This window comes from Megascapheus bottae, chromosome 25, assembly GCF_031878675.1.
Source record: "Megascapheus bottae isolate mThoBot1 chromosome 25, mThoBot2.hap1, whole genome shotgun sequence".
Taxonomy (NCBI): domain Eukaryota; kingdom Metazoa; phylum Chordata; class Mammalia; order Rodentia; family Geomyidae; genus Megascapheus; species Megascapheus bottae.
This window is the reverse complement of record NC_143533.1, coordinates 8,697,812-8,724,394: the sequence shown is the minus strand read 5'-3', so window position 1 is coordinate 8,724,394 and position 26,583 is coordinate 8,697,812. Positions and strand designations below refer to the sequence as shown.

Sequence of the window (26,583 nt, the reverse complement as noted above, 5' to 3'; positions counted from 1 at the left end):
GCAGAGGCATTTATGGCTACCTGTCTTCTACAGTTTCAAGGCACCACTCATTGCCTTTGATAAGCTGACATCTATGGCCTAGAGACAGCTGTGCGAGATGGAGCTGCCAGCAGTGGAGGCTTGGACCTGGGGCCTACTGGAAGATATTTCACAAGGGAGTCCAGGGAGAACTCCCTGTGGTTTCTAGCACAGAGCACATGGGACTTGGCTCAGGAGCCCAGGCAAGCTGACACAGCAAGGAAACTCTGAGGTACCCTTTTTCTTAAGTGTAGGCATAGCCTACTGGAACAGGGAACAGGAATGGGTTGCTCCAGCAGTAGCAAGTACAGCCCACTGCCAAGCCCAGTTCCCTACATGGTACTTTTATATTCCTAAATGTCTCTCATCATCCCTTTCCAGATCGTAGCATCCAGATCTCCTCTAATTCAATACCTTCTCAAGACGTTCTTCACACTCTCCTAACTGTGGCTATCTCCTGGCTGGACTTCATGGAGACATTTTCTCTGCTTACCCATGTGAATACCAAGATCATCCTCCATCTCTCCAAGGACAGAATGAACAGCCATCTTTAACCAAACATATTTGGCCATGATGGGGAAGGTGCTCAGGATAGGGGCCCAGGAGAGGCGGTTATGGCGGCCAAAACGGCTTCACTGGAGTCGTTTCCTCTTCCTGTTGGGAATGTTGATCATTGGCTCCACCTATCAGCACCTGAGGAGACCCCAGGGCCTCTCCTCACTGTGGACAGAAGTCTCTTCCCAACAGCCTATACAATTGGCCACCTGGGACCTGCCCAACGGTGAGACAGTCATGGACGATCATCCTGTGAGAGCTAGCTCAGAAATGGAGGGGGAGACACTGGCACCCCCCCAAAGCACAGATGCCACTGATGAAGCAACACCTGGCAGAACAACCACCAAGATCACTTCACCAACACCAAAGAATCATGACAGCCCAAGAGCCACACGCACAGAGAAAGTGAAGGAAAACCCACTACCCAAACCTACTAGAGTACTAACACATGACACCCCATCTTCAAGCAGACAAATGGGAAGACTTTACACCCTAACACCCAAGGGAGAAAGGAAGAGTGATAGCCTAACCCAAGCCAGGGAAAAGGGGAAGAAATACACCCTATTGCCTTCTAGGGACATTGATACTTATGTACCTGTCATATCCATGGCAACGGAAAGGAACCAGGTGACCAGGACAACAGGGCAAAACAGTGAATCTTGGACAGCCAAGAAGATATTGGAGACCAGTTCTCCCAAGACAATACTGCAAGCCACCCCTGCACCTATTTCCAGGCGAATAGCGCTGAGCATCCCAACCCCCTTGACAACTGAGGTGGTAGAAACAAGCACCTTAACTTCTCCAAGGAGTAGTGTGGAAACCAACAGCCTAACCAGCTCCAGAAGGCTGGAAGGTAACAACAACCCAGTCAATTTCTGGAGAGCCACAGGGAATAACTTCAGGACAACTCCCCAGGGGGCACTCCTGGACCCCCCCTCAGCTAGCTCTGAGGGACCAGTGACTCTCAAGACCATGACAAGCAATATCCCAGCAAAAATCGAAGCATCTTCTGCTCCTCAGAATACAAGGAAACCCTCATCCAAGACCAGTGTACCCACTATTTTAACACCCTCCGCCACCACTTGGGAACTGACCAGCCACCCTTCCGTGGCACGCAGCATCCCAAGATCCCCCAAAGTCAAAGCAAATCCGACCACTCAAGTCAGTCACTGTGTGTTTGTAGAGCCAGCCCCCGCTCTGCCTACCACCCCCTCCCCAAGTCTAATAATACCCAGGCTCCCAGAAGCACCTAGCCCCTCAGTACTGCTACCCAGTTGGCCAGAGCTTCACCCCAAGGCAGAGTACCCCCCAGATCTGTTTAGCGTGGAGGAGCGGCAGCAAGGCTGGGTGGCTCTGCACATCTTTGGCATGATGTACGTGTTTGTAGCCTTGGCTATTGTATGCGATGAATATTTTGTCCCAGCCCTGGGTGTTATCACAGACAAACTCCAGATCTCTGAGGATGTGGCGGGTGCTACGTTCATGGCTGCTGGAGGCTCAGCTCCTGAGCTCTTCACCTCGCTCATCGGTGTCTTCATTTCCCATAGCAACGTGGGTATTGGGACTATTGTGGGCTCCGCTGTGTTCAACATCCTTTTTGTCATTGGCACCTGTGCCCTATTTTCTCGAGAGATTCTCAACCTCACCTGGTGGCCCTTATTCCGTGATGTGTCCTTTTACATTCTGGACCTGTCCATGCTCATTGTTTTCTTCCTGGATAGTCTCATTGCCTGGTGGGAGAGCCTGCTGCTGCTGCTGGCCTATGCCCTCTATGTGTTCACGATGAAGTGGAACAAGCAGATTGAGCTCTGGGTGAAAGAGCAGCTGGGCAGGAGGCCTTTGGCCAAGGTCATGGCCTTGGGGGACCTGAGTAAGGTAAGGTGACTTAGGGTCTCTAGTGAAAGGATGGCGGGAGGGGAGGAGCCAGAGACCAAAGGGGGAGGCCAGGCACTGTGGCTCATGCCTGTCATCCCAGCTACTCAGAAGGTTGAGATCTGAGAATCAAAGTGCCAAGCCAGCCCAGGCAGAGAAGTCTGTGAGACTCATATCTCCAATTGGCCAGCAAAAAGGCAGAAGTAGAGTGGTGGCTCAAGGGCTAGAGCAGTAGTCTTGAGCACAAAAGCTCAGGTACTGTACCCAGGCCCTCAGTTCAAGTTCCAGGACCAGCACAAAAACAAACAATAACAACACACAGCAAACACTAAAGTATAGGGACTTGGAATGTGGCTTAGTGGTAGAGTGCTTGCCTAACATGCATGAAGCCCTGGGTTCAATTCCTCAGTACCACATACACAGAAAAAACCAGAAGTGGCACAGTGGCTCAAGTGGTAGAGTGGTAGGCCTTGAGAAAAAGAAGCTCAAGGACAGTGCTCAGGCCCTGAGTTCAAGCACCAGGACTGGCAAAAACAAAACAGAACAAAAAAACAAAAACCAAAGTGCAGAAATGGAGAGATAGGCACACTAAGTGTCCTTGCAATTTATTAGCCTGCAGGGGGCACTTGTAACTATGACTTTGGTTTAACCCCTAACCATTCTATAAAATGGTTTTATTATGATAGTCATTCTTAGGAGAGGAAACTAAGGCCTCAAGAGAATTTAAGCTAGAGACATGGCTCAAATGGTAGAGCACCTGAGTTCAAATACTAATATCTAACAACAACCACAACATTTGTTCCAGGTCATATAGCAAATAGTCTTGGTTAGTCCTAAACCCAGGATGGCCTGACAGGGTCTGGGAAATATTATTTCACTGAGGATTTAGAGAATGTCCAAGGAGAAAAAAATAGGCAGAAAAAAAATCTCTTCTGTGTGCATGGGTTTCAAAGTTCAGGGCAGTATGTTCGAATTAATTTAATCCTATTTGTTCAAATTATAAGTGTGTGTGTGTTTATGTGTGTGTGTGTGTGTTTATGTGTGTGTGTGTGTGTGTGTGTGTGTGTGTTGGCTTGGATGGGTATTGGAAAGAGAGAAAGCTTTTTAATTTGAATTTTATTTTTTTTAATAATAAAGAAGCAGAGAGTTCTACTTACCCACCGAAAAGCCAGCTGTGGGGACAGAGATCTCTCTTTGTGTTGATTTGATACCAGGAATTTCTCTCTGGATGGGATTTCCTGATAAATTCATTGGCTGATGCAATAATCTGCAGGATAAAATTAAATTGGGAAAGTGACCTCTGGAAATCCCAAAGTATTTTGTTCTTTGAAAGTAAAGGTGCTGTAGAGATGGAGACCCCATTTCTCTTCTTCTAAAGGGTGAATTTGGGCCCAGGTTGGCTCGGAATGTCACTGGTGGGGTAAATGTTCATGTGCAAGGAGCACAAGGACTTAGCTACTTAATCCAGAGCAATTTTGATGAGTGGGCAGGACGGTGGAAAAGAAAAAATCCTCAGGAGCAGGTCTGGGAGGCGAGAGAGATTAAGTGTACTCTCTTTTGAGATTTGGAAATCCTGTGGTTTTCTGGTCAGAGCACAGAATCCAGAGCTAGAACATGGTCTCTGGCTGATTCTACCTGTAATTTACTGTGTGATAGCAGACAGATCCTTTCCTCTAGGGAAAAGGACAGAGTGCAACTCCTCATCCAAAGGTCCTGTCTTTACATTGTAGGATAATGTTATATGTATAACTCACGCTCTGAGTTCAAGCCCCAGAACCAGCAAAGAAAAAAAAAAATCTCATGGACTTTTCTGCTTGAACTGGCTTTGAACCACAATCCTCAGATCTCAGCCTCCTGAATAGTTAGGATGACAAGTGTGACCCTTTGGACGGCTCACACACACACACATATGTGATATATATATATGTAATTTAAGTTCTGGCAGGATCCAGCACAATAGCATTTGGGTAACTTAAACAATCATACGCTTTTGCCCCCCTTTTTTGGTGTGTTTGTGTGGGGGGTGGGAGTTTGTACTGGGCCTTGAACTCAGGGCTGGGTGCCATCTCTTAACTTTTACCCTGATCAAGGCTGATGTCCTACCACATGAGCACAGCTCTACTTACTGCTTTTTAGGGTCCCTTTTTTTTTGCCGGTCATGGGTCATGAACTTGAGGCCTTGGCACTATCCCTGAGCTTTTTGGCTCCAGGCTAGTGCTCTACCAACTCTGCAACACAGCACTGCTTTTTTTTCTGATGGTTAAGTGGAGATGAGTCTCACAGACTTTCATGCCCAAGCTGGCTTTGAACTGTGATCCTCAGATCTCAACCTCCTGAGTAGCTAGGATTATAAACGTGAACTACTGCCTCCCCTTTCCTCCCCCACCCAGGCCCACATTTTATTTTTGTCTCTGTATATTGTATTTGTCTCCATTTCTTTCTGGACATAGAATCTATATCTTAAGCATATTTTTTCTTAAAGCCATCAGCATGACATGTTCAGTAAATAGGAACTGGAAGAACGATGGGTAGGTGGAAGGTTCTAGATCAGGTGCTATTTTCTATATTTTCTGAGCTGAATGGAGAAGAGAGAATAGGTAAGCCCACCTTTGGTTGGGACAACAGAGTTTGGGAAGGTAAGGGAAGTAATAGGGAAGTGTAGATAACAGGGTAACAGTTAGTGACCCTGATGCATCAAGATGATTCTGGAGGCCATTCCGAAATATTTACTCATCTAGCTCACCTTTTTGAGTGCCTACTGTGGGTATACAAGGCACTATGCCATAGGAAAAGAGATGAGATTGTAAGTTTGCTACATGATTAAACACACACACACACACACACACACTCACACACACACACACACGTCAATCAAAATAGTGGACCTAACTGAGTTGACAAATCGTGTATAGTTTAAGTGCCTGGAATGCAAAATGGCAGGCTAGTGGCCCAGATGATAAGTGTTATAGGCCTTCATGTTTTTTCATCTTGCCTTGCACAGGGCTATCCTGCTACTGTACCCCACATCCCAGACAGCCCTGATCCCGCCACACAGCCAGCTTTTAGCATTGTAAAGGTGCCCATTGTTGCCGTCCAGAGTTTTGTGAGAAATTATGGTGAATGGAATGAGGGGGTGGGAGCGAAGGGGTTATTGGGGAAAACTTTACATAGGGATTCGCCCAAGAGTTTCTGAAAAATGGATAGGACTGGCTAAACAGGAAAAGAGAGGTCTTTTTAGCGGTGGGAAATTGACAGAAGAGGGGAAGAGGAATTAGAATTGATTAACTGTAAAACTCAGGGCTTCATTCATTTAACAGATATTTACTGAATCCATGCAAGAAAAGGAAAGAATAGGGGCAGGTGCTGATGACTCATGCTTGTAATACTCAGGAGGCTGAGAGCTGAGGATTGTGGTGCAAAGCCAGCCTGCACAGGAAGCTCTTACTTTCAATTAACCATTAAAAAGCCAGAATTAGAGATATGGCTCAAGTGGTAGAGCACTAGCCTTGAGCACATGTGCGCATGCGCACGTGCACGCGCGCGTGCGTGCGCGCGCGCGCGCGCACACACACACACACACACACACACACACTCACATAGACAGAGGGGTAGCACCTCTAAAAAAAGAATCATGAGCTGGGAGTGTGGCCTAGTGGTAGAGTGCTCACCTACCATGTGCAAAGTCCTGGGTTCGATTCCTTGGTACGACATACACAGAAAAAAAAGCCAGAAGTGGCTCAAACGGTAGAGTGCTAGCCTTGAGAGAAAGCCCAAGGACAATGCCTAGGCCCAGAGTTCTAGCCCCGGGACTGGCAAAAAAAATTAATAAAGAAAAAAAATTAAAAATTAATAAAAGAGAATCATACGTAGGTGAAAGGTAACAATGAAGGGGAGACTGAGGTGTGAGGAGTAAGGTTTCTAGGGAAGGGAAGGGGGCACACATCCAGTTATCACTGAGTACAGTTTTTTCCAGAAAGAAGTAGGTAGGGAGAAAGTATTGAATATCTCCTCCTGGCATTTCTTGACTCCTGACTTCCTGTGATTCTTGTTTGCAGCCCAGCGATGGAGTGGTCACTGAACAACAGCAAGACAACAGGAAGCTAAAGGTGGGTGTTGTACAGAATCTGCCCAATAGGAACAAGGCAGGGTCTCAGGGTTCAGCTGCACACCCTGAGCACTGTAGCCCAGATTCTGGTGCAACTTGGTGGTACTCAGGCCTAGGAAACTTTCGGGAGCTGCCAGGGTGAGGCAGGAAGGAAGGATTGCCTTGTCAAGGCCTCATCCCTTTCTACCCCCAGCCCAGTAGGCCTAGGAGGTATGGAGCAGGGAGGGTCACAAGCTTGTTTTACCTGGAGTTTGCTGTGAGATCTTTGGCCTTGGAGACATTTGTAGACACACAAGTCCTGGTTTCCAGCTTCAATGTTGCACGGCTAATGATCCAAACAAAACAAAAAATAAAAATTACCAGAGACTTCAACTTTAGAATGTTCCAGAAGTAAGAGAAAAATAGGTTGAGCAGTGAAGGAATGCAAGTCCGAGACTGTGACTTTACTGTGTCTTTGGCTTGTGGGATGTGGAAAGTATTGTGAGGGGTTTTGAAAGGAAAGGAAGGGTGTGGAATCCTAGAAAAATTCTAGGATTTCTCTAGGCCTGTTGTGAAGTACCAGACATAGACACTAGATGGCAGGAGAGGCCAAATGGAGAGGGATAGAAGGGTGCAGTGGCCTGAATCAGATGGTAATTGATTCACAATGAATAACTGTGCATCACATCTAGGCACAGTCCAGGTGTGTGTCCCCGTGACGGCCTCTGAGCATAGGAGAGAAAAATAACACTGAACAGAAAATCCTTAGATCTGAGTGCTAATCTGACCCCCTGCTTGACATCAGAGTCAAGCAGAGGCTTTGAGGTTTTTGCTTTTGTTTTTCCTTTTCTAGCTAGGACTTATAAGCCTTAGGATGATGATAAAACACAATCAGTCTATGAACCAGGAAAGGGCTGTTTCTGTATCCAGTGGTCTCCCTGTAAGGGAGTTAGGTTGTGTTTCTAGAAGCATGCACTTCCTTGCTGGCAAGTCCAAAGTTTAATTAAGGTAGAGCCTCCTGGTTTGAGGTGAAGGCTCCCAGTGCTTCCACCCAGGCTCTCTTTGGGAAGGAGGCAGATTAGCAAGGCCCTCGAGTGGGTGTGGCTCCTCTGGCTTGGACAGGGGCCCACTGAGGCATGTACGGCTCTCCCCTTGCTCAGCTCCCGTCCATGCTGACCCGAGGGAGCAGCTCAGCCTCTCTGCACAACAGCATCATCCGCAGCACCATCTTCCACCTCATGATCCACAGCCTGGACCCCCTGGGGGAAGGTAAGCAAGGCCCCTGCCCACTCCTTCCTCCAGTCACCAGAGAAGACCCGGCACCTGCGGCAGGGTGGAGATGGGCGGGGGCGGGGGGGGGGGGAGGAGGCAGATGGCAGAAGAGTGAGGGCAGGAGTCGGACACTCTGTTGGGTGTTAGTGGCTCACACCTGTAATCCTAACTGCTCAAGAGGCCAAGATTTGAGGAGGGAAGTTCGAAGCCAGCCTGGGAAGGAAAGTCTGTGAGACTTTTGTTTAGAACCAGAAGTGGAGCTGTGGCTCAAAGTGGTAGAGTGTTAGCCTTCAGCACAAAAGTTCAGGGACTGTGCCCAGGCCCTGAGTTCAAGCCCGATGATGAAAATTTTTAAAAAGAAAAGAAAAAAAAAGGCTGGGCAGGGTGTCTAGGATCTGTTATCCTAGCTACTCTGGAGACTGAGATCTGAGGATCAAGGTTCAAAGCCAGCCCAGGCACAAAAGGACCTGAGACTCTTATGTCCAATTAACCTCTAGAATACAGGAAGTGGGGCTTGGGTGAAGGGTAGTTTGGTAGCCTTGAGCTGAAGAGCTCAGGGACAGTGCCAAGGCCAAATTCAACCCCCATGACCTACCCCCCCCAAAAGGTCAAAGCCCCTCATAAGAAGGCCAAAGGACGACATCTCACTGTTTTCCTGCTCAGTGTCCCCCTCTGTGACATGAAGGGTATCAGTTATGAATATACCTATGTTCTCTTTTCTGGCCTGGGCTGGGATTCAGTCTGAGTCCCACTGAAGGTTCCAGCCTGGCCCAGACTGACGAGAGGGTATCTTTTTTTTTTTTTTCTTCAGTGCTGGGGCTTGAACTCAGGGCCCGAACACTATCCTTGAACTTCTTTTGCTCAAGGCTAACACTCTTACCACTTGAGCCACAACGCCACATCTGGCTTTTTCTGTTTGTAGTACTGAAGAAGCATACTTCATGCATGCTAGGCAAGTACTCTACCACTAAGCCACATTCCTAGCCCCTGGGGGGTACATCTGAGAATGACTCCTCGAAGGCCCTATAGTCCAAAAGCTTTGAATGGCATTGCCTTTTACTTTGAAGTCCTAGGAAACCAGTCGTCCTACTCCCAGCCAGGAAGCCCACAAGACACCACAGCAACTGCCATGACCTCTGACGGGAAGGGCAATGGTGAGGGCAGTGTCTGAAGTGCAGTGGGGCTGGCATTGTACTTGACAAATGATGGCAGCTGAGTGGCTCACCACCCACCTTACCGAATCCTGCCTCCCGGGCCCCCAGTCGCCCTTTCTCAGAGAGTTCCCAACATACTTGTCAGGCCCTCTTGGTGTCTCTTCAACTCTCCTTGACCTCCCCCTTTCTTTGGAGCACTGGTTTAGAACCGAACTCAAGTAGTAGGAGGCCATTTGCCTTTGAGCAAATGCCAAGGTGTTATTGTGCAATTAATTAGGCAAGAGAGCTGAAGACCAAGCTGAAGCTGATGCAAAAGAGCCTCAGGGAGCACCCGATCCCCAGGGAGCGCTCTGATGGTCATTTCTGGTTCCGGGACATATTTTAGGGGCTTAAAACATCCTCAGGTGCCCAGTATTGATGGCTCATGCCTGTCATCCTTGCTACTCAGGAGGCTAAGACCCGAGGATCTCGGTTCAAAGCCAGCTTGGGCAGGAAAGTCCATGCGGCGCTTATTTCCAATTAACTACCAGAAAACTGGAAGTGGAGCAGTGGCTTAAAGTGGTAGAATGCTAGCTTTGAGCAAAAGAAACTCAAGGACAGTGCCCAGGCCCTGAGTTGAAGCTTCAGGACACACACACACGCACACACACACACACACACACACACACACACACACACACATTCTTAGGCCCAGAGTTTCCTCCTCAGATTCAACATTAGGTATCAGATGTTGGAAATCATTATACTGGTTGTACAATGACAAAAGCACTATCCAAGATGGGTTGATAACATTTTCCTTAGAGATTCCTAAGGGGAGCTTTAGAAGACATGCTAAAGCTGGGCTGGGCCCAGGGAAGGAAGGAACCACAAAACCAGTTCCTGATGACAATGACCTTCTCCTGACCAGGACTTCAGGGCTCCCTCCCCAGGCCATTTCTGTGACCACAGCTGTCAGCTGGCCTACTTGTCTTAACAGGATTATGTGATGCTCAGGCCAGACAGAGGTCAGAGGAGATTGGAACTAAGGAGATAATCCAGCCATTGGTAGTGGTGGTGGAGAGGGGGATGTGAGGAAATCAGTGTCATGGGAGCCCAAGTGTTGTCACTCCTGGCAAGGCCAGGGTGCCAGGCACACAGTGGGGTGTGGCAGATTAGGCCACACCCCCAAGGTGAATGCCTGCTGATGTGTTCTGGAATGTAGTCTGCTCAGAGAGCCTAGCCTGGTCCAGGAGGAGCTGGGACCTCACAGGCCTTTATTCCCAGGACTCTCTGGGTGTTTGTTTCCATAGATTGCTTCCAGATGTCCATCCAGATGTTTCCATACTTTGCATATGTTCCAACTCTCTCTACCATGTTGATGGGTAGAAGAGACATTTTCTGTCATCTGGAATCTCTTCTCTCTCCCTGTGCAGGAGCTTTACCTATCCAGGGTACCGCATATCTTTTTAAAATCATTATTATTAATGGTATTATCATTATTTTATTATTATTATTATTTTGGGTGCTGGTCCTGGACCCTGAGTTTTCTGTGTTCAAGATTAGTGCTCTACCACCTGAGCCACAGCTCCATTTCTGGCTTTTTGGTATTTAATTGGAGATCAGAGTCTTACTGACTTTTTGTGGGTAGGCTGGCTTTGAACCTTGATTGTAGCTCTTAGCTTCCTGAGTAGCATAGGATTACAGGCATAAGCACCCAGAGAGTCCCATATCTCTCAGTGATCTCACTCAGATGATTGAGAAAGCAGGGTACCTGTTTCAGGGATACCCCAAAGCTCATCTGCTTTCCTTGGTGGCACAGGATACGAGAGGCTAGGGTGTATAATCAGGGATATGAGACAAAGAAAGATTTGTTCTTTCTTTCCCCTTCTCTCCAGCCAACAGTGAGCAGATGTTCAGGGACGCTTGCTTTCAACATCAGCCACACAGGGCTCAATGGAAGACTGGGGTGCTTGACCAATGCCCAGGGGGTCCTGGGGTTGTTCAGATGAAGGCGACGCTGGCATGCCAAGCTTCCTGACACCTCCAGAAGGATGTGCTTTGGCATCAGCGACCACCTTGGGGGACCACAGGTTCCCACAGGAGGTGCCTCTCCATTACAAGAGATGCGGATGCAGCTGAGTGTGGGAGATAGGTGTAGAGAGGGAAATTCCAGACATGTTTTATTTCCTGAATCTCATCCTGGATCCAGACAGAGGCTTTGATCTTCCCACCTTTCCGGACTACACATCCTCAGGTTCCTCAAAGTCTGTGGTATGAAGAGGTGATCAGGTCCCCTGTAATTCACACCATCTGCAGAGCTGTTTCCTGGGCAGGACTGCTGTTCCTCACTACTTGTTGTCAAGTCACCATCATTGCCATGTGATGTGACGTAGGTCATATGACAACACTGCTGTTGCTACGGTGATTTCTAGGTTCCCAGGCACTGTTTACAACAGAGCCATGTGCAAATTTATATACTTTATCGACAGCTCTGGAATGTTTTGCTTGTTTGTTTATTTATTTATTTGCTCAAGGGTGGTGCTCTACCATTTTTGGTTGTTAGCTGTTTAATAGGAGATCAGAATCAGATGGGTCCGGGCTGGTTTCAAACCATAATCCTCATAACTCAAGCTCCTGAGTGGCTAGGATTACAGGCATGAGCCACTGGCATGTAGCTCTGGAAGATTTTATAAATGAATAGTGTCACTGAGCTGAATCCACAACTGTGCTATAAAGCAGTAGCATGCTAAGTGACAGTACTGATGGGGTTCTGTAGTAATTAAGCACTTCCACTTTGTCTTATGGACCCTAGGGATATTCTGACTGTGTTACATGGTTGGTTTGTAGAAAGCTTAGAGAGGCAACCTGGTCTTCTCAAATGACCTGGTACCTACAGGGCAGAGCTAGTCTGATATCCTGAGGTGACATCTGGTTTTCCATCGGTAACTTTGCTTTTTCCCTGCCTGCTGCTCAGCTCCTTTCTCCCTCTCCTGCCTAAAAATCATATTCATATAGCCTGGCACAGTCACAGCAGAAGACAGGTGCCTTCTGGGTTTCCCTTGCCTAGGATCAGAGCAGCTGTTCGGTTCATGGTGCTCTGAGGGTCTCCAGCAAAGCACTCCAGTGCACTGGGATGTGGAGAGAGGCCCTGGCTGGACTCTCGGTGTCTGGAATCAGAAGGGCTAGGACCAAGAGCTTTGCTGTGCCACTCTCCTGGGAGGGAGGGCTCAGGAATGCTACCACCAGACCCAGTGAAGCAGCATGTACAGAATGACACGGCCCTGACTTCTAGTCCATACATAAACAGTGAGCTGCAGCCATCCCTGCAGATCATCCAGTCCTAGAGTGGCCACAATCGATTTCTCTATCATCATTTCTCCATTCCCTGTCCATTGCAGACATTACCAATCAATCCTAGTAGTGTTTGTTTGTTTTTACTAAGCTTGTATCAGAATCTTGAATCTAAGATTCAAACAGCCATCATGTGAGCTCATGAAGGAACAAATCCTATTTGTTGTTCCTGAATTCAACCAAGTCATTTTACCAGAGAGGAAAGAGGCTTTGGGAAGAAAAGTGACTTGCCCAGCTCATAGTGACAGGGTAGGGGCCATGAAGATGCCTATTAAGATCAGAAACTGGAAGTTACCCATGGGCCAACCTTTCCCTCCACTTCCCCTGGTTGTCACTGAAAGGGCATGGCAGGGAGAATACAGTCATCCCAGATGAGATGTATTTCCTTTCTCCTTCACAGCCCAAGCCTCTAAGGACAAGCAGGAGAGCTTGAATCAGGAGGCCAGAGCCCAGCCCCAGGCCAAGGCAGAATGCAAACCAGAAGGTGAGAGAATGGCCACACAAGTGGGTTCTCTTCTGCCAACTCCCATCTGCAGCCAGCACAGGCCCGAGACTGAGCACACCTTTTGGCCAATCTGAACCAGTCAGATAGAGTGATGAGTTAAGGTTGCTCTGTATACGGTTTCATTTTAGCCTCTTGCTTCTAGGATGCTTTTTTTCTTTCTTAAATTTATTTTCTCTTTATATTTATTTATTTATTTAATTTTTGGTGTTGGTTCTAGGCTTTGGACTAAGGGTCTGGGTGCTATCCCTCAGCCTTTTGTACTTGAGGCTACCACTTGAGCCACAGTTCCATTTCTGGCAGCTGGGTAGTTAATAGGAGAGAAGAGTACCACAGACTTTCCTGCACAGGATGGCTTTGAACCACAATCCTCAGCTCTCAGCTTCCTGAGTAGCTAGAATTATAGGTAAAAGCCACCAGTGCTCATCCTAGGATGTTGTTTTGGACATGGCTGCCACCTGTGAGTTGCCTCTATCATTTCCTCTGCCTCCTCCTTAGATGGGGCAGACAAGGAGAGGCCAGCAGGTTGTTTATCTCTCACTTGTTTTTGTTTGCTACACTGCCTCCCAAATGAGACTCCATTAGACTTGTCTTCTGCACAAGGACAGTGTGGCCGGGTAAAGGCCATTCGATGTATGGTGACACACAAGTCCAGTAGCTAGGAGTAGGGGATAGGGACAGCTATTTCCTTATGGGCTCTGCACACCAGACCTGCCTGATCCACTCAGCAAACCCCAGAGGGAGGGAGAATACTAGTAATTGCTCTTGTCTCATAAACAAGGAAAAAGATTTAAAGAGATCAGGTAACTTACCCAAACCCCTGCTCAGGATCCTTTCCAAAGAACCAGACCCTGACTGCTTGGGAGATGAGTCTGATCTCTGCTCTAGTTCACAAATCGCTCACAGCATCCTTGGTTATCATGCCCAGGAAATGCCTGTGGATATGGGGGAGCAAAGGTGGCCACTTCCTGGATATCCTATCAGGGAAAAGGACAAGAACAAGTTTCACAAGAGGGTAGGAAAACAGGCCTTCAAAAACTCAGCAGCCCTGTAGCCTTTCACACTTGCATCTCTGCCAGTTGCTCTTAGAGCCTGCTCTACTCTTCTGACCTAACTCATGTTTGTCCTTTAAAGAGGAGGAGCCAGCCGAGCTCCCTGCTGTCACCGTCACTCCAGCCCCTGTTCCAGACGTCAAGGGAGATCAGGAGGAAGATCTTAACAGTCAGGTAGGCTCCCAGCTAGCTCTGCACAAGCTGGAGGGACTTAGAAGACCCAGGAAAGGACTTTCTGGCCCCAGAATTACTTCCTCTCTTAAAGGCCAAAAGGAGGAAGTGGGCACCGTGGCTCAAGTGATACAGCACTAGCCTTGAACTCAGGAACAGAGCCTAGGCCCAGAGTTCAAGCTCCATTAAAAAAAAAAAAATCCCATTTGGGGCTGGGAGTTTGGTCTAGAGGTAGAGTGCTTGCCTAGCATGCAGGAAGACTTACACTGGATTCCTCATTACTATACACAAAGGCTGGAAGTAGTACTGTGGCTCAAGTGGTAGAGCATTAGCGTTGAGAAATCCCAAGGACAGTGCTCAGGCCCTGAGTTCAAGGCCCCGGACTGGAAAAATAAATAAATAAAAAAGTAAATAAATAATAAAATAATAATATAATCCTGAAAGGCCTTTCTCTGGAATCACCTGAACCAATGCCAACCTCCTGGAACCAGGATATTTACCTTACCTCTCAGTGTGACAAATGACATGGAAACACCTTGTGAACATGTCAGAGTTGTTGGTACTGAAACTAGAGGATGGTGGGACAAGGTGAGGCCTGCTTGAAGTATGGTGGGATGGCTATTGAGCAAAGGCCTTTGAACCTTCTAGGCTCTTGATTTGCAGCTGCACTGGCCAGGAGCCTGCCTCACCCACGGGGTCTTCTGATCTCAAGATGGCACTAGCTTTACAGCCTCTTCTCCCATTGTGCTCCAGTCAGATCAAACTCTGTATCTCCCAAGCTCTTTTCCCTCCAGGCCTTGCTTACATGATTTCCTACAACACCTTCGTCTCCATCTTTAGATACTTAGCACCCTCTCCAGGCCTGGTGTAAATGCCTCCTTTGTCTCAAAGCTTCCCTGATGTGCCAAATTGCCACAGAAAATAAACATTCCGTTTGCAAGTTTCAACCCCAGTCTTTGATTTGTTTTCCTAGTCAATGCCCAGAAGCTTTTAAACATCTCCCTCCTACAGTCAGGCAGTGTTAGGGGTCTTCAGGATACCCTGAACATCCTGCATAGGTCCATTACAGCCAGCCCAAGAAAAGATGGGGTAAGAACAGAGAGGTATCTGGAATCCCAGTGTGGGACTGGACCGTTGCTTAGTCAGATAGTTGTGATTTCAATGGACTCTTATCCCCTCTAGGTGGGGGCAGGGGTGGGGGTGCAAAGAAGCAGGAATAACTTCAGAACCAAATCTTTCTTACCACACCCAGTTCAAAGCACAGGCTCATCAAAGGTCTGCAAAAGCTAAATAAAACCAGCCACCCCCTTCCCCATTTATGAATGAAATCAGAATATCTGGGGTAGGTCCTTGAGTCATTGGTCATTGACCTTGGGTAAGTCAATGGTTTTAAAAGCATCTAGGTTGTTTTTAATATACAGCAGGGTTGGGAATCACAACATGTTTTGGGGGTTGCCAGTTACCATGACATTTGTTACAGAGGACATGTTTTCTCCATAGCACACAGGCCAGCTCACTCACCGCACAACGGACAGTGGGACTAGCGTATTATAGGTTAGCTGAGAGCTAATCTGAAGACACTCAGAATCAATAGTGTGGAGGAGACAGCTCTGAGGTTCCCAACACTGGTTTGCGTATGAATGTACTGGGAACACTTGTGAGCATCTCAGTACTGCTGATTGAGTCTCAATCCCAGAGATCCTAATGGTACATGTAAAGGCAGGGAATTGGTTGTTTGTTTGTTTTTTTTTTTTTTGGTGTGTGTGTGTGCCTGTCCCAGGGCTTAAACTCAAGCCTGGGCACTGTCCTTGAGCTTTTGTGCTCAAAGCTCACACTCTGCCACTTTGAGCCACAGCACTATTTCTGGCTTTTTGGTAGTTCATTGGAGCTAATCTCATGGACTTCCCTGATCAGGCTGGCTATGAGCCATGATCTTCAAGTCTCATCCTCCTGAGTAGCTAGGATGATAGGTATGAACCACTGATGCCTGGAGGGAATTGGTATTTCTACTAAGTTCTCCTGGGCTACTGATTTGGAGAGCCAGAGGTCTCAGTTTTAGCATTTGCAAAGCAGGTGGCATGGTAGTTAAGAGGCTGAGAATTGGACTATACATACTGAAACTCCAAATTTATAATTTAAAAACAATGGACCATGGCAAGTTATTCAACTTTTTGTTTGTTTCTCCATCTATAAGGAGAGGACATGATATATATATATATATATATATATATATATATATATATATATATATATATACTAAGTGCTATTATTATTATTCTACTCGCCATGATGCCTGGCACATAAAAAATACAATAAATAGGTACCATCATCGCAACTTTATACACATCACAATTTAGGAGTTTTAGTAGGCTCAGCAATGTATTGTGATCAGCAAAGAATATGATGCTATTCATTCATGCCTATGTTCTGTAGGCAACGTGAATGGAAGCATATGGTCTTAGAAAGGGAGGTAAGAGTCTTATGTATGGTCTATGGTTAGTTCTGGCTATCCCCTGGGGTTATGGCTATTTAGTTTATCAAGATAAAGTCTCTAGAATGGCAAGAGGACCTCAGGGTCTTTAATCAGAGAAGAGCTGTCCTGCGGAGGAATAATTAGGCATGTTCTATGTGGTCTCAAAGAATGAACAGATACAGGATGGCTGGAGGAGCTTTGATATAAAAATGGATTTTATACCACACACAGTTGTTAAAGATGGCAGAAGCAGGTGGTAAGAGTTTCCTACTCCCCCAAAGGACCAAATCAAAACGGAGCCACCAGCTAGTTTTCTCCCTGGAATAGTTAAGTGTTCTGATAACATTCTTAGAACAGCAATCAGAGGGTTGGTGGGGGAGAAACTGGGAAGGGAAACCAGCAGAACAGTCACCACACATTCATCTGTGGACTTTTGATTGTAGGAAGATGTGGCTGTTGCTGAGAGCAAAGAAGAAATGACAGGCGAAGAGGATGGAACTTTTGGTGAAGGTGAAACTGAAGAGAAAAGTAGAGGTGAAATTCAACCAGAAGAAGAAACTGAAGCAGGAGGCGATAAGCTTGAGGCAGGAGGAGATGAGCCTGAAGGGGAAACTGAGGCAAAAGGAAATGGAGATGAACCTGAAGGAGAAACCGAGGCAGGAGATGAACATGATGGGGAAACTGAGGCAGGAGATGAACATGATGGGGAAACTGAGGCAGGAGATGAACATGATGGGGAAACTGAGGCAGGAGATAAACAGGATGGGGAAACTAAGGCAGGAGATAAACAGGATGGGGAAAATGAGGCCAGAGGAGATGAACCCAAAGGGGAAACTGAGGGAAGAGGAGATGAACACAAAGTGGAAACTGAAGCAGGAAAGGATGGACATGAACATGAAAGGAAAACTGAGGCAGGAGAAAAAGGAGATGCACACGGAGATGAACATGAAGGAGAAATCCAAGCAAGCGAAGGTAAAATAAGAAGTGAAGGTGAACCCGAAATCCAGGGAATTGAGGCTGAGAATCAAGGTGAAGCCACAGGTGGGGAGGAGAAAGGTGCAGATGGCGAAGGGGGAAGTGATGGAGGGGAGAGTGAAGAAGAGGAGGAGGAGGAGGAAGAGGACGAGGAGGTGGAAGAGGAGGAGGATGAAGACGAGGAGGAGAGAGATGAGGAGCCTCTGTCCCTGGAATGGCCTGCAAGCCGGCAGAAGCAGGCCATTTACCTCTTCCTCCTGCCCATTGTGTTTCCACTGTGGCTGACGGTGCCCGATGTTCGCCGGGAGGTGAGTGTATGCGCGTGCCCCTCAGGCTTCTTAAGGGGAGGCTGTGGGGATCTAGGTACCCCGGGCCCACACTCTAGGACAGGTTAGGGATGGACACTCAGCTTGGCACAGGGCTCCCTGTGACAAGGTGGGAAAGGACCATGCCCAAGACCCATCTCGGGTAAGCAATGTGAGCCAGTCCATCCAGAATTCCTGCTGTAGTTTTTATTTTTATTTGGGGAATGATGCCACAATACCCTTTCCATCCTTCCCCAGGGTATTCTGAAACCTCAGGGTGATCAATGGAGTGATCAAGTCCAATTATTCTTGTTTTAATCTGTAATGGAGCTTGAACTCAAGGCCTCGGCATTGTCCCCATGCTCTTTTACTCAAGGCTGGCACTCCCTCCATTTCGTTTTCTGGTGGTTAATTGGAGATAAGATTCTCATGGTCTTTCCTGCCTGGGCTGGTGTTGAACTACAATACTCAGATCTCAGCCTCCTGAGTAGCTAGTGTTACAGATGTGAGCTACCGGTGCCCAGCTATGTCTAATGATTCTTCTATGGGACAGCTCTTCTCAGGTTAAAGATTCCAGGGTCTCTACCAGCATATCTTGATAAACTCATTCTAAATTACTCCCCAGTAGTCCTTTCTGAAAGGAAAAATCAGAATGATGCACTCCATTCAAATCAACACTTTGGGTCCAAATAGGTATATGTTGGGTCTTTGAAAAACCTTTTCAAAGGCCGAGAACCCATATGAATCTGGTTGTAGCTTGCCTGCTGGCCAGGCTTCCCCCCACCTCATTCTTACCCATCTGCCTCATGTGCTCACTGGACAGGGCATCTCAGCTCCATTCATCCATTGGGATCTTGCATAGCTCTCTTCCACCAGACCTCACTGCTGATTCTGGAGTTGCCTCAGAGGCAGTCACCTTTGCAACTGAATCTTTCTTTTCATCCTTTCCAACAGGAATCCAGGAAGTTTTTTGTCATCACTTTCTTGGGATCCATCATTTGGATAGCCATGTTCTCCTACCTCATGGTGTGGTGGGCTCACCAGGTGAGTTCAGCCCGAGTCAGCTGGTCAGCAGTGGTCAGTCAGGCATCAGCTGGAGTTCCAGTACAAGGCAGTATCAAAACTCAAAGGGAGTGGCAATGTGGCCTAGTGGTAGAGTGTTTGCCTAGCATGCATGAAGCACTGGGTTCGAATCCTCAGTACCACACACATAGAAGAAGCTGGAAGTGGCACTGTGGCTCAAGTGATAGAGTGCTAGCCTTGAGAAAGATCAGGGACAGTGCTCGGACCCTGAATTCATACCCCAGGACTGGCAGAAAAAAAAAAGATCAAGCAAATTTGTGCTTCCCCTTTGGTTCAAGAAGGCTTCATGAACCAGTGGCTCATGCCTATAATTCTAGCTAGTCAGGATCCCAGTTTGAAACCAGTTTGGGTAGGAAAGTCCATGATACTCTTTCATTAATTTCATTTATTTATTTATTTATTTTGTGTAGGTGCAACCAAGGAATTGAACCCAGGGCCTCATGCATGCTAGGCAAGCACTCTACCATGAAGCCACATTCCCAGCCATGATACTCTTATTTCCATTTAATCACCAAAAAGCAGAGCTGTGGTAGAGTGCTAGCGTTGGGAACAAAAGCTCAGGGACAGTGCTCAGGCCATGCTCAAGTCCTGGGACTGGCACGTGTGCACACAGCCACACCCATACCCACACCACAAAGTAGACTTTTAGTAGTGTAAGCATTGTGTTTTCAAAGTGTGGCCTTTGTCTGATATGGTATTTACTCTGTAGCATGATCCAGAAGGTTCCTCACGGGCTGACGCTACTCCGGATCTGAGCATGTATGGCTTTTCTGTTCTGCCTGGACTTGCACTTTACACACAGCTGAAATTGTAAATCTTTTGCTCTCATTTCTGTCGGTAGCCTCTTAGCTCCTGGCACACAGCAGGGGGTGATGTTTCTCCAAGTAAAAAATGTGGATATAAACTTATCTTTTTTTTTTTTTTTGTACTGATTCTGAATTCGGCCTGAATTTGGGGCCTGGTCACTGTCCCTGATCTTTTCTGCTCAAGGTTGGCACTTTATCACTTGAGTCACAGCTCTACTTCTGGTTTTCTGGTGGTCATTTGCAGATAAGAGACACAGACTTTCCTGCCTGGGCCGGCTTTGAACCATGATCCACAGATCTCCTAAGTAGTTCAGATTACAGGCATGAGTCATCAATGCCTGGCTATGAACATATCTCTCGAAGGGCAGTTCTTGGAAGATGGTGTAGTAGAAATGACAAGGACAGAGCAGAACTGCGTATTTTCCTGAAGCCTGGGGCATCTCTGTGGCCATCCGTTTCTTTCCCTTGCCCCAAGCATGTATTAAGATCCACAGAAGGCATTCTGTTTGCACATGCTATGGTAGTATGTGGTTGGGGCTGTCTACTGAAAGGTATTTTTTTTCAACTCCTGTTGCTATGGTGTTTCATTAACTGTTGCTATTTACTAGGTTGGTGAAACCATAGGTATTTCTGAAGAGATCATGGGTTTGACAATCCTCGCAGCAGGGACGTCGATTCCTGACCTCATCACCAGTGTGATTGTTGCTCGGAAAGGTCTGGGAGATATGGCCGTGTCAAGCTCAGTGGGTAGTAACATATTTGATATCACTGTGGGGTGAGTGGCAATTGATTCTGTCCTCCTTTTCTCTCTCCTTCCTTGGGATCCAATTCTCCTAGCCATGCTTGCTGATTTTCTTCTTCATTCACTATACATGCAAAAAAAGAACATTTATATTGGTGTGTGTGTGTGTGTGTGTGTGTGTGTGTGTGTGCTGGTCCTGGGGCTTCAACTTAAGGCCTGGTACTATCCCTGAGGTTTGATGCTCAAGACTCTACCAATTGAGCCACAGCTCCATTTCTATCTTTTTTAGTACTTAAGAAATAAACAAATTTGAACTTGAACATGGATTCTCAGATCTCAATCTTCTGAGTAGCTAGGATTATGGGCATGAGCCACCAAGGCCTTATTATATTATTGCTTTCTCCAAGGTTAAGAAAGTATCTGCCCCACATTCATTAGTGCCAGGTGGAACAACATAATTAAGATACTGACTGAAGAACTAGGAGGTGGTCTCAAATGTAGCTAACTGGAATTTACAAATGAAACTCAAAGTGAAATACATTTCATTCCATCCCCCAATATATTAAATACTAGGTGGGAGGCACCTGAGGTCAAGAAAGAGTCATTTTGCTTTTTCTGTTTGCTTTCTGGTGTTGGGGAGGAAAGGCAGGGATGTATGCATATTAAATGCTTTTCCCCCAAGGGGCTGGGAATGTGGCTTAGTGGTAAAGTGTTTGCTTAGCATGCATGAAGCCCTGAGTTTGATTTTTTATTACCACATAAAAAGAAAACAAAAAGCTGGAAGTGGTGCTGTGGTTCAAGTGGTAGAGGGCTAGCCGTGAGTAAGAGAAGCTCAGGGAGAATGCATAGGCCCTGAGTTCAAGCCCCAGGACTCTGGCAATAAATAAATCCACTACTGTAACCTCACTATACATCACTATGAAAATAAAAATTAAAAAATTACTTTCTAAAGGTGAAATCTAGAATTTGAATTCTGTGTCTATAAAATAAAGAGGAAAATGCAGTTTATAAATAAATAAAATAAATGCTTTCTCTAAGCTACATGGAGGCCCTATTTTATTATCTTTAAGTAGTCCTATAAAGGAATTGTCATTTAAGGGCCGGGAATTTGGCCTAGTGGTAGAGTGCTTGCCAAGCATGCACGAAGACCTGGGTTTTATTCCTCGGTACCACATCCATAGAGAAAAACCAAATGGTGCTGTGGTTCAAGTGGTAGAACTCTAGCCTTGAGAAGGTCCAAGGACAGTGCCCAGGCCCTGAGTTCAAGGCCCAGGACTGGCAAAAAAAGACAAAAAAAAACAAAAAAAAAACACCAAAAAACCCTTCAGGAATTGTCTTTTAACAAAGCATTTTATGAATACAATCCTAGCTATTCAGGAGTCCCTATTTTTGATACCCCTGCCCTTTTGTATTTGGGTTCAGAGGCTCTGAACAGCACTTGGAATGAGCAAAAGGCTGCCTCAGCTCCATTATCAGCTTTTTGGTACTTAACAATGGATTACAGCCTGTTCCAGCCAACTGGAGATAAACGTATCATAGACTTCCCCGCTCTGGCTGACTTTAAGCCAGGGTTCTCAAGATCGCAGTCTCCTGAATAGCTAGGATTACAAGTGTGAGCCACCAATGCTCAGCTATCTTCCCACCTTTCCCTGAACTCTCTCTCAGCCAGAGAAGAGCACATGGGCCATATTCATTTCCTCGAGGACATCCTGGATTGGTTTCTTCTCTGAATTTGTGGATATGCATAATGGATTAGAGTGGCAGATGGTGGGAAGAGGAGAGCCCTAATCACTAAAGAATTTAAATACATTTTATCTTAAGGATAAAGGAGTTTAGTACTAAAGTACTAAAAATTTCTATGTAAGAGTCACATATGGACCGATCTGGTTACTCACAAAAATGTCCTTAAGCATGCAGAAAAAATATAAAGCGCAAACTCACAGTAGTTTTAATCTAGGTTCTCCCAAAGATTAGTTGTTGGGCTAATCATTTCATTTCCCTGAACCTTTTATTTTCTCACATGTGAAATGGGCCTAACAGTTTCTCTACTACTTTATAGTGTGTGTGTGTGTAAAAGACGCTTTTTAAGCAGAACATACTAATTAAGTATGTGAGGTTCTTAGAAGCATTACAAATCCTCATATTGTTTTTTCTTTAACCTTGCAGCTTGCCTGTTCCCTGGCTGCTTTTCTCTCTTATCAATGGCTTACAGCCGGTTCCAGTCAGCAGCAATGGCCTGTTTTGTGCCATCGTTTTGCTTTTTCTCATGCTCCTGTTTGTGATCTCGTCGATTGCATTGTGCAAGTGGAGAATGAACAAGATCCTGGGCTTCACCATGTTCCTTCTTTACTTTGTATTCCTGATAATCAGCGTGCTGCTAGAAGACAGAATCATATCCTGTCCTGTATCTGTCTGAGCCAGACACTGATGCTCACGAGAAACAGTGAGGAGAAAACCACAGCAGAAGTGATTGTTCCTCTTGTTACATGAAATGCACAAATAAATGGCATCCAGAGATTGAACTGAGTAGGCTGGACCCTCTGCGGTGAATGTGATCTAGGACCCAGCCTTCTCCTTGGAGACACTGGAAGCTCACTGTGGATTAGTATTCCCACCTTTAGACTGGAGATGTGACTCAAGTGGTAGAGGGCCAGGAGTAAGCAATCCAGCCAACTAAGAGGCCCTGAGTTCAAGTTCCAATACCAGCCAACTTCCCCCAATCCCCTCCCCCCTAGGATCCATATTTAGACACAGTAAGGTTCTTATGCTGACTCAGGCAGTCACCTGTCAAATGCAGACAGAAGAACCCCTGTAGCCAGTTAAGTGGGGTGGGTGTGGGTTGGGACAGCATATCAGAAACGAGACAAGCTCCTCTGCTCACAGTTTCTTGGTCTTTCCTGAAGAGTCACTGGTCCAAAGATCCATCTCTCTCTCTTTCTCCTGGCCTTTCTTCAAGTGCATGTGGCAACGTGCTTTGTAAAACTCTGGTCAAAGATTAAGTTCTGTTAGGTCTGCAATCACTGTAGGCTCAGTTAATGAGGTTTAAGGAGTTAAGTCTAAAGGAAAACCTTTTATCAGGAATCAATTTTTCTATACCGTAGTCCAGTAAAATGTATGACTACTATTTTCTAGCTTAGAGGGAAGATATTAGCTTTTTTTTTTATTACTGGAAAGTAGAATTAAAACAGTAGGCAGCATGAGAAATTAAAGTGTGTCATTTGCCTTGAATTGGAAGGAGTGGAGATGAGAGAAAACTAAGTACATATATGTACTTACAAATACATACTTATGCCAGGCGCAGTGGTTCACGCCTGTAATTCTAGCTACTCAGGAAGCTGAGATCTGAGGATCTTGGTTCAAAGCCAGCCCGAGACTCTTATCTCCAATTAACTACTAGAAAGCAGGAAGTGAGGCTGTGGCTCCAGTGATAGGTCAGTAGCCTTGAGCTGAAAAGCTCAGGGACAGTGCCCAGGCCCAGAGTTCAAACCCCATGACCCACAAAACAAAACAAACATGTACTTACTAGTCTGTGCTGCTTCTTAGCAGTGGCTTCCTAGAGAGACTGGACATAATCATAAAGCTATCTGTCTCTGCCCCACCTGCATGGACACCTGTCCTTAGTGAGTGAAAAGGAACATGATTTTAAAAAATCCAAAGTCAAAAGAATGAAGCCTGGCTTATAAAGTAAGAGATTTCTAGCTACCTAGGAGGCGGAAATCTAAGGATCATCGTTCAGAACCAGCCTGGGCACAAAAGTCCATGTGGCCCTTCTCTCTTAATCACCAAAAGAGCTGAAAGAGGAGATGGGTTGAAGTGATGACTGCTAGCCTGTAGCGGCAGCAACAACAAAATACCTCAGGGACAGTGCCCAGGCCCTAAGTTCAAGCCCCTAAACCAGCACAATAAACAAATGAATAGTGACTCAAATGGCAATGCTGTTTTTCTGTTGCCCTAATAGATTATAACACACAATTGGTTCCCTATATGGTTGCTAAATGGATATTACATGAATTTACAAAGAAGAAATTCTAGAAATGCTTAGCCCAGTGACAATATGCTACTTCTGTGTGAAAAAAAAAAACAACAACTTAAAAAAATGGTACCGAGGATGGAACCGAGGGGCTGAGTTATGTTTAAGCAAGTGTTCTATCAGATGAGTAACACCCACAGCCCAGGACATTTATATTAAAAAAGCTGTGGTAAAACATTTTATGAGGACTTTCACTGGTTGCTTTTACTTATGCTAGTATCAAGTTAAGTTATACATTAGAAATAAAAGTTTTACATTCCTGGCTTCAAAGCACAAGGAACTTAGGTTCTATCTGCAGATTACAATGGCAAATATAGCTCTATTCACAAACGTGAGGAATAATTCACTAAGCAGGGAAGAGGTGAAGATTTTGGTGTTTAGAGCTATGCTATTCAAGGAACTCCATCTTCTCAGGTAATCTGGTTTATTTAATCAGTTGCCTCACTAGTTCAAGATTATTTGTGGAAGTAATTCTTATTAAAGTTCAATAAAACTGTGATTCCAGTGGTATTTTCTTTTGCAAACATGGTTGTGCTTATCCCTATTTTGGGGTCACTTGGTCAGAGGACTCAAAAAGAAGAGTGACCAGGGGTATGATACTATGTCTTAATTCTATAATCTTAATCATTCTTATTCTGGATGCTGCTACTCTGTAGGGCCCCCATCTACCATGGCCTGAGAATAGTCGTGAACAATGCCTGTAAATGATTTAGTACCAAAAATGTGAGCATGCGTCTGCTGTGGGCAGGCAATTCCAACTGGTTTTACAGACATCATTTCCTCACCAACAGGCCACGGCCTGACATGCCCATGAGACTGAAGGAGGAATGGAGTAGTGAAGCATTGGTAATGATTAAAATGCTACAAGAGTGACTTAATGTTCACAAAACACCTTTCCCCAGTCAGTGTGCTCCAAAGTAATGTTTTAAAAACCATACTACTATATCTGGAAAGGAAATCATTAAATACAAAGGGATGGAGGCATTCAAAGGAACAGGAATGGTGGAAGACAATTTCAAAAGTCTGTTGCCATTTAAGAACAACAGTACATGCATACAGACTTTTTTTTTTTGTCGGTTGTAGGGCTTGAACTCAGAGCCTGGGCACTGTCCCCGAGCTCTTTTTTTTTTTTTGCTTGACTAGTGCCACTTTGAGCCACAGCTTCATTCCAGTTTTTGAGTGGTTAATGGAGATAAAGAGTCTCATAGGTTGGCTTCAAACTGTGATCCTCAGATCTCAACTTTCTAAGTAGTTAGGATTACAGGTGGGAGGCACTGGCTCCCAGCTCTACACAGACTTTTGAGATCAGATATTTTTTATGCTGACTCATATATAGCTTCTATATAAACAAAAATAATGTAACCAGCAAATGTGTTTTCCTTGAGGTCACAGGAGGAAGGTAGCATATAAGGATATCAAGTACTGGGCCATCATGTGGCTTAGTGGTAGAGTGCTTGTCTAGCATGCATGAAACCCTGGGTTCCATCTTTTGGTACCACACACATAGAAAAAAGCTGAAAGTGGTGCTGTGGCTCAAATGGTAGGGTATTAGTCTTAAGGAAGTCCAAGGATAGTGCGTAGGACCTGAGTTCAAGCGCCAGGATTGGCACACAAAAAAAAAAGTTATCGGGGCCGGGAGTTTGGCCTAGTGGTTAAGGTGCTTGCCTAGCATGCATGAGGACCCGGGTTCGATTCCTCGGTACCACATACATAGAAAAAAGCCGGAAGTGGTGCTGAGGCTCAAGTGGTAGAGCTCTAGCCTTGAGAAAGTCCAAGGACAGTGCTCAGGCCCTGAGCTCAAGCCCAGGACTGGCAAAAAAAAAAAAAAAAAAAAAAAAAAAAAAAGTTACCAAGGACCTAGGATGTTAAGGTAATGTGGCTATTAGATTTTGATTCCGAAGCACAGATTAGTGTTGCACCCTGATAGAAAGCACAGAACATGCTACCTGCGATTCTAAGGTCAAACACTCAAAGAGGCTGTTCTTTCTCTTCTTGCTATGACCTAAAGTGACTAATGACAACTCTGAAGTTTTAGTAGAGGATGTAAAAATAAAACTGAACCGCTGCACATCAACGAAGATTTTTCTGCACATTACAAAGTATTTAAAATACGACACAATGTGTAGAACGGGCTGACATTTGTTGCATTGAAGTATAGC

General features: G+C 45.8%; 1 protein-coding gene across 5 annotated transcripts; it reads left to right on the top strand.

The window, feature by feature from the left end:
- Positions 1-591: 591 nt before the first annotated feature.
- Slc24a1 (solute carrier family 24 member 1) lies at positions 592-24,883 on the top strand. Of its 5 annotated transcripts, XM_090358171.1 has the most exons (10): positions 592-2,448; positions 6,501-6,551; positions 7,690-7,798; positions 12,686-12,769; positions 13,922-14,013; positions 16,927-17,139; positions 17,395-17,766; positions 18,718-18,807; positions 20,261-20,427; positions 22,561-24,883. In XM_090358171.1, exons 1-10 carry the CDS (start codon positions 592-594, stop codon positions 22,808-22,810), a joined length of 3,285 nt encoding a protein of 1,094 aa, XP_090214297.1. In that variant the 3' UTR covers positions 22,811-24,883. The 5 variants fall into 5 exon arrangements, with proteins under 5 accessions (XP_090214297.1, XP_090214298.1, XP_090214299.1 ...); XM_090358172.1 differs by lacking the exon at positions 6,501-6,551; XM_090358173.1 differs by lacking the exon at positions 18,718-18,807.
- The last annotated feature ends 1,700 nt before the right edge of the window (positions 24,884-26,583 follow it).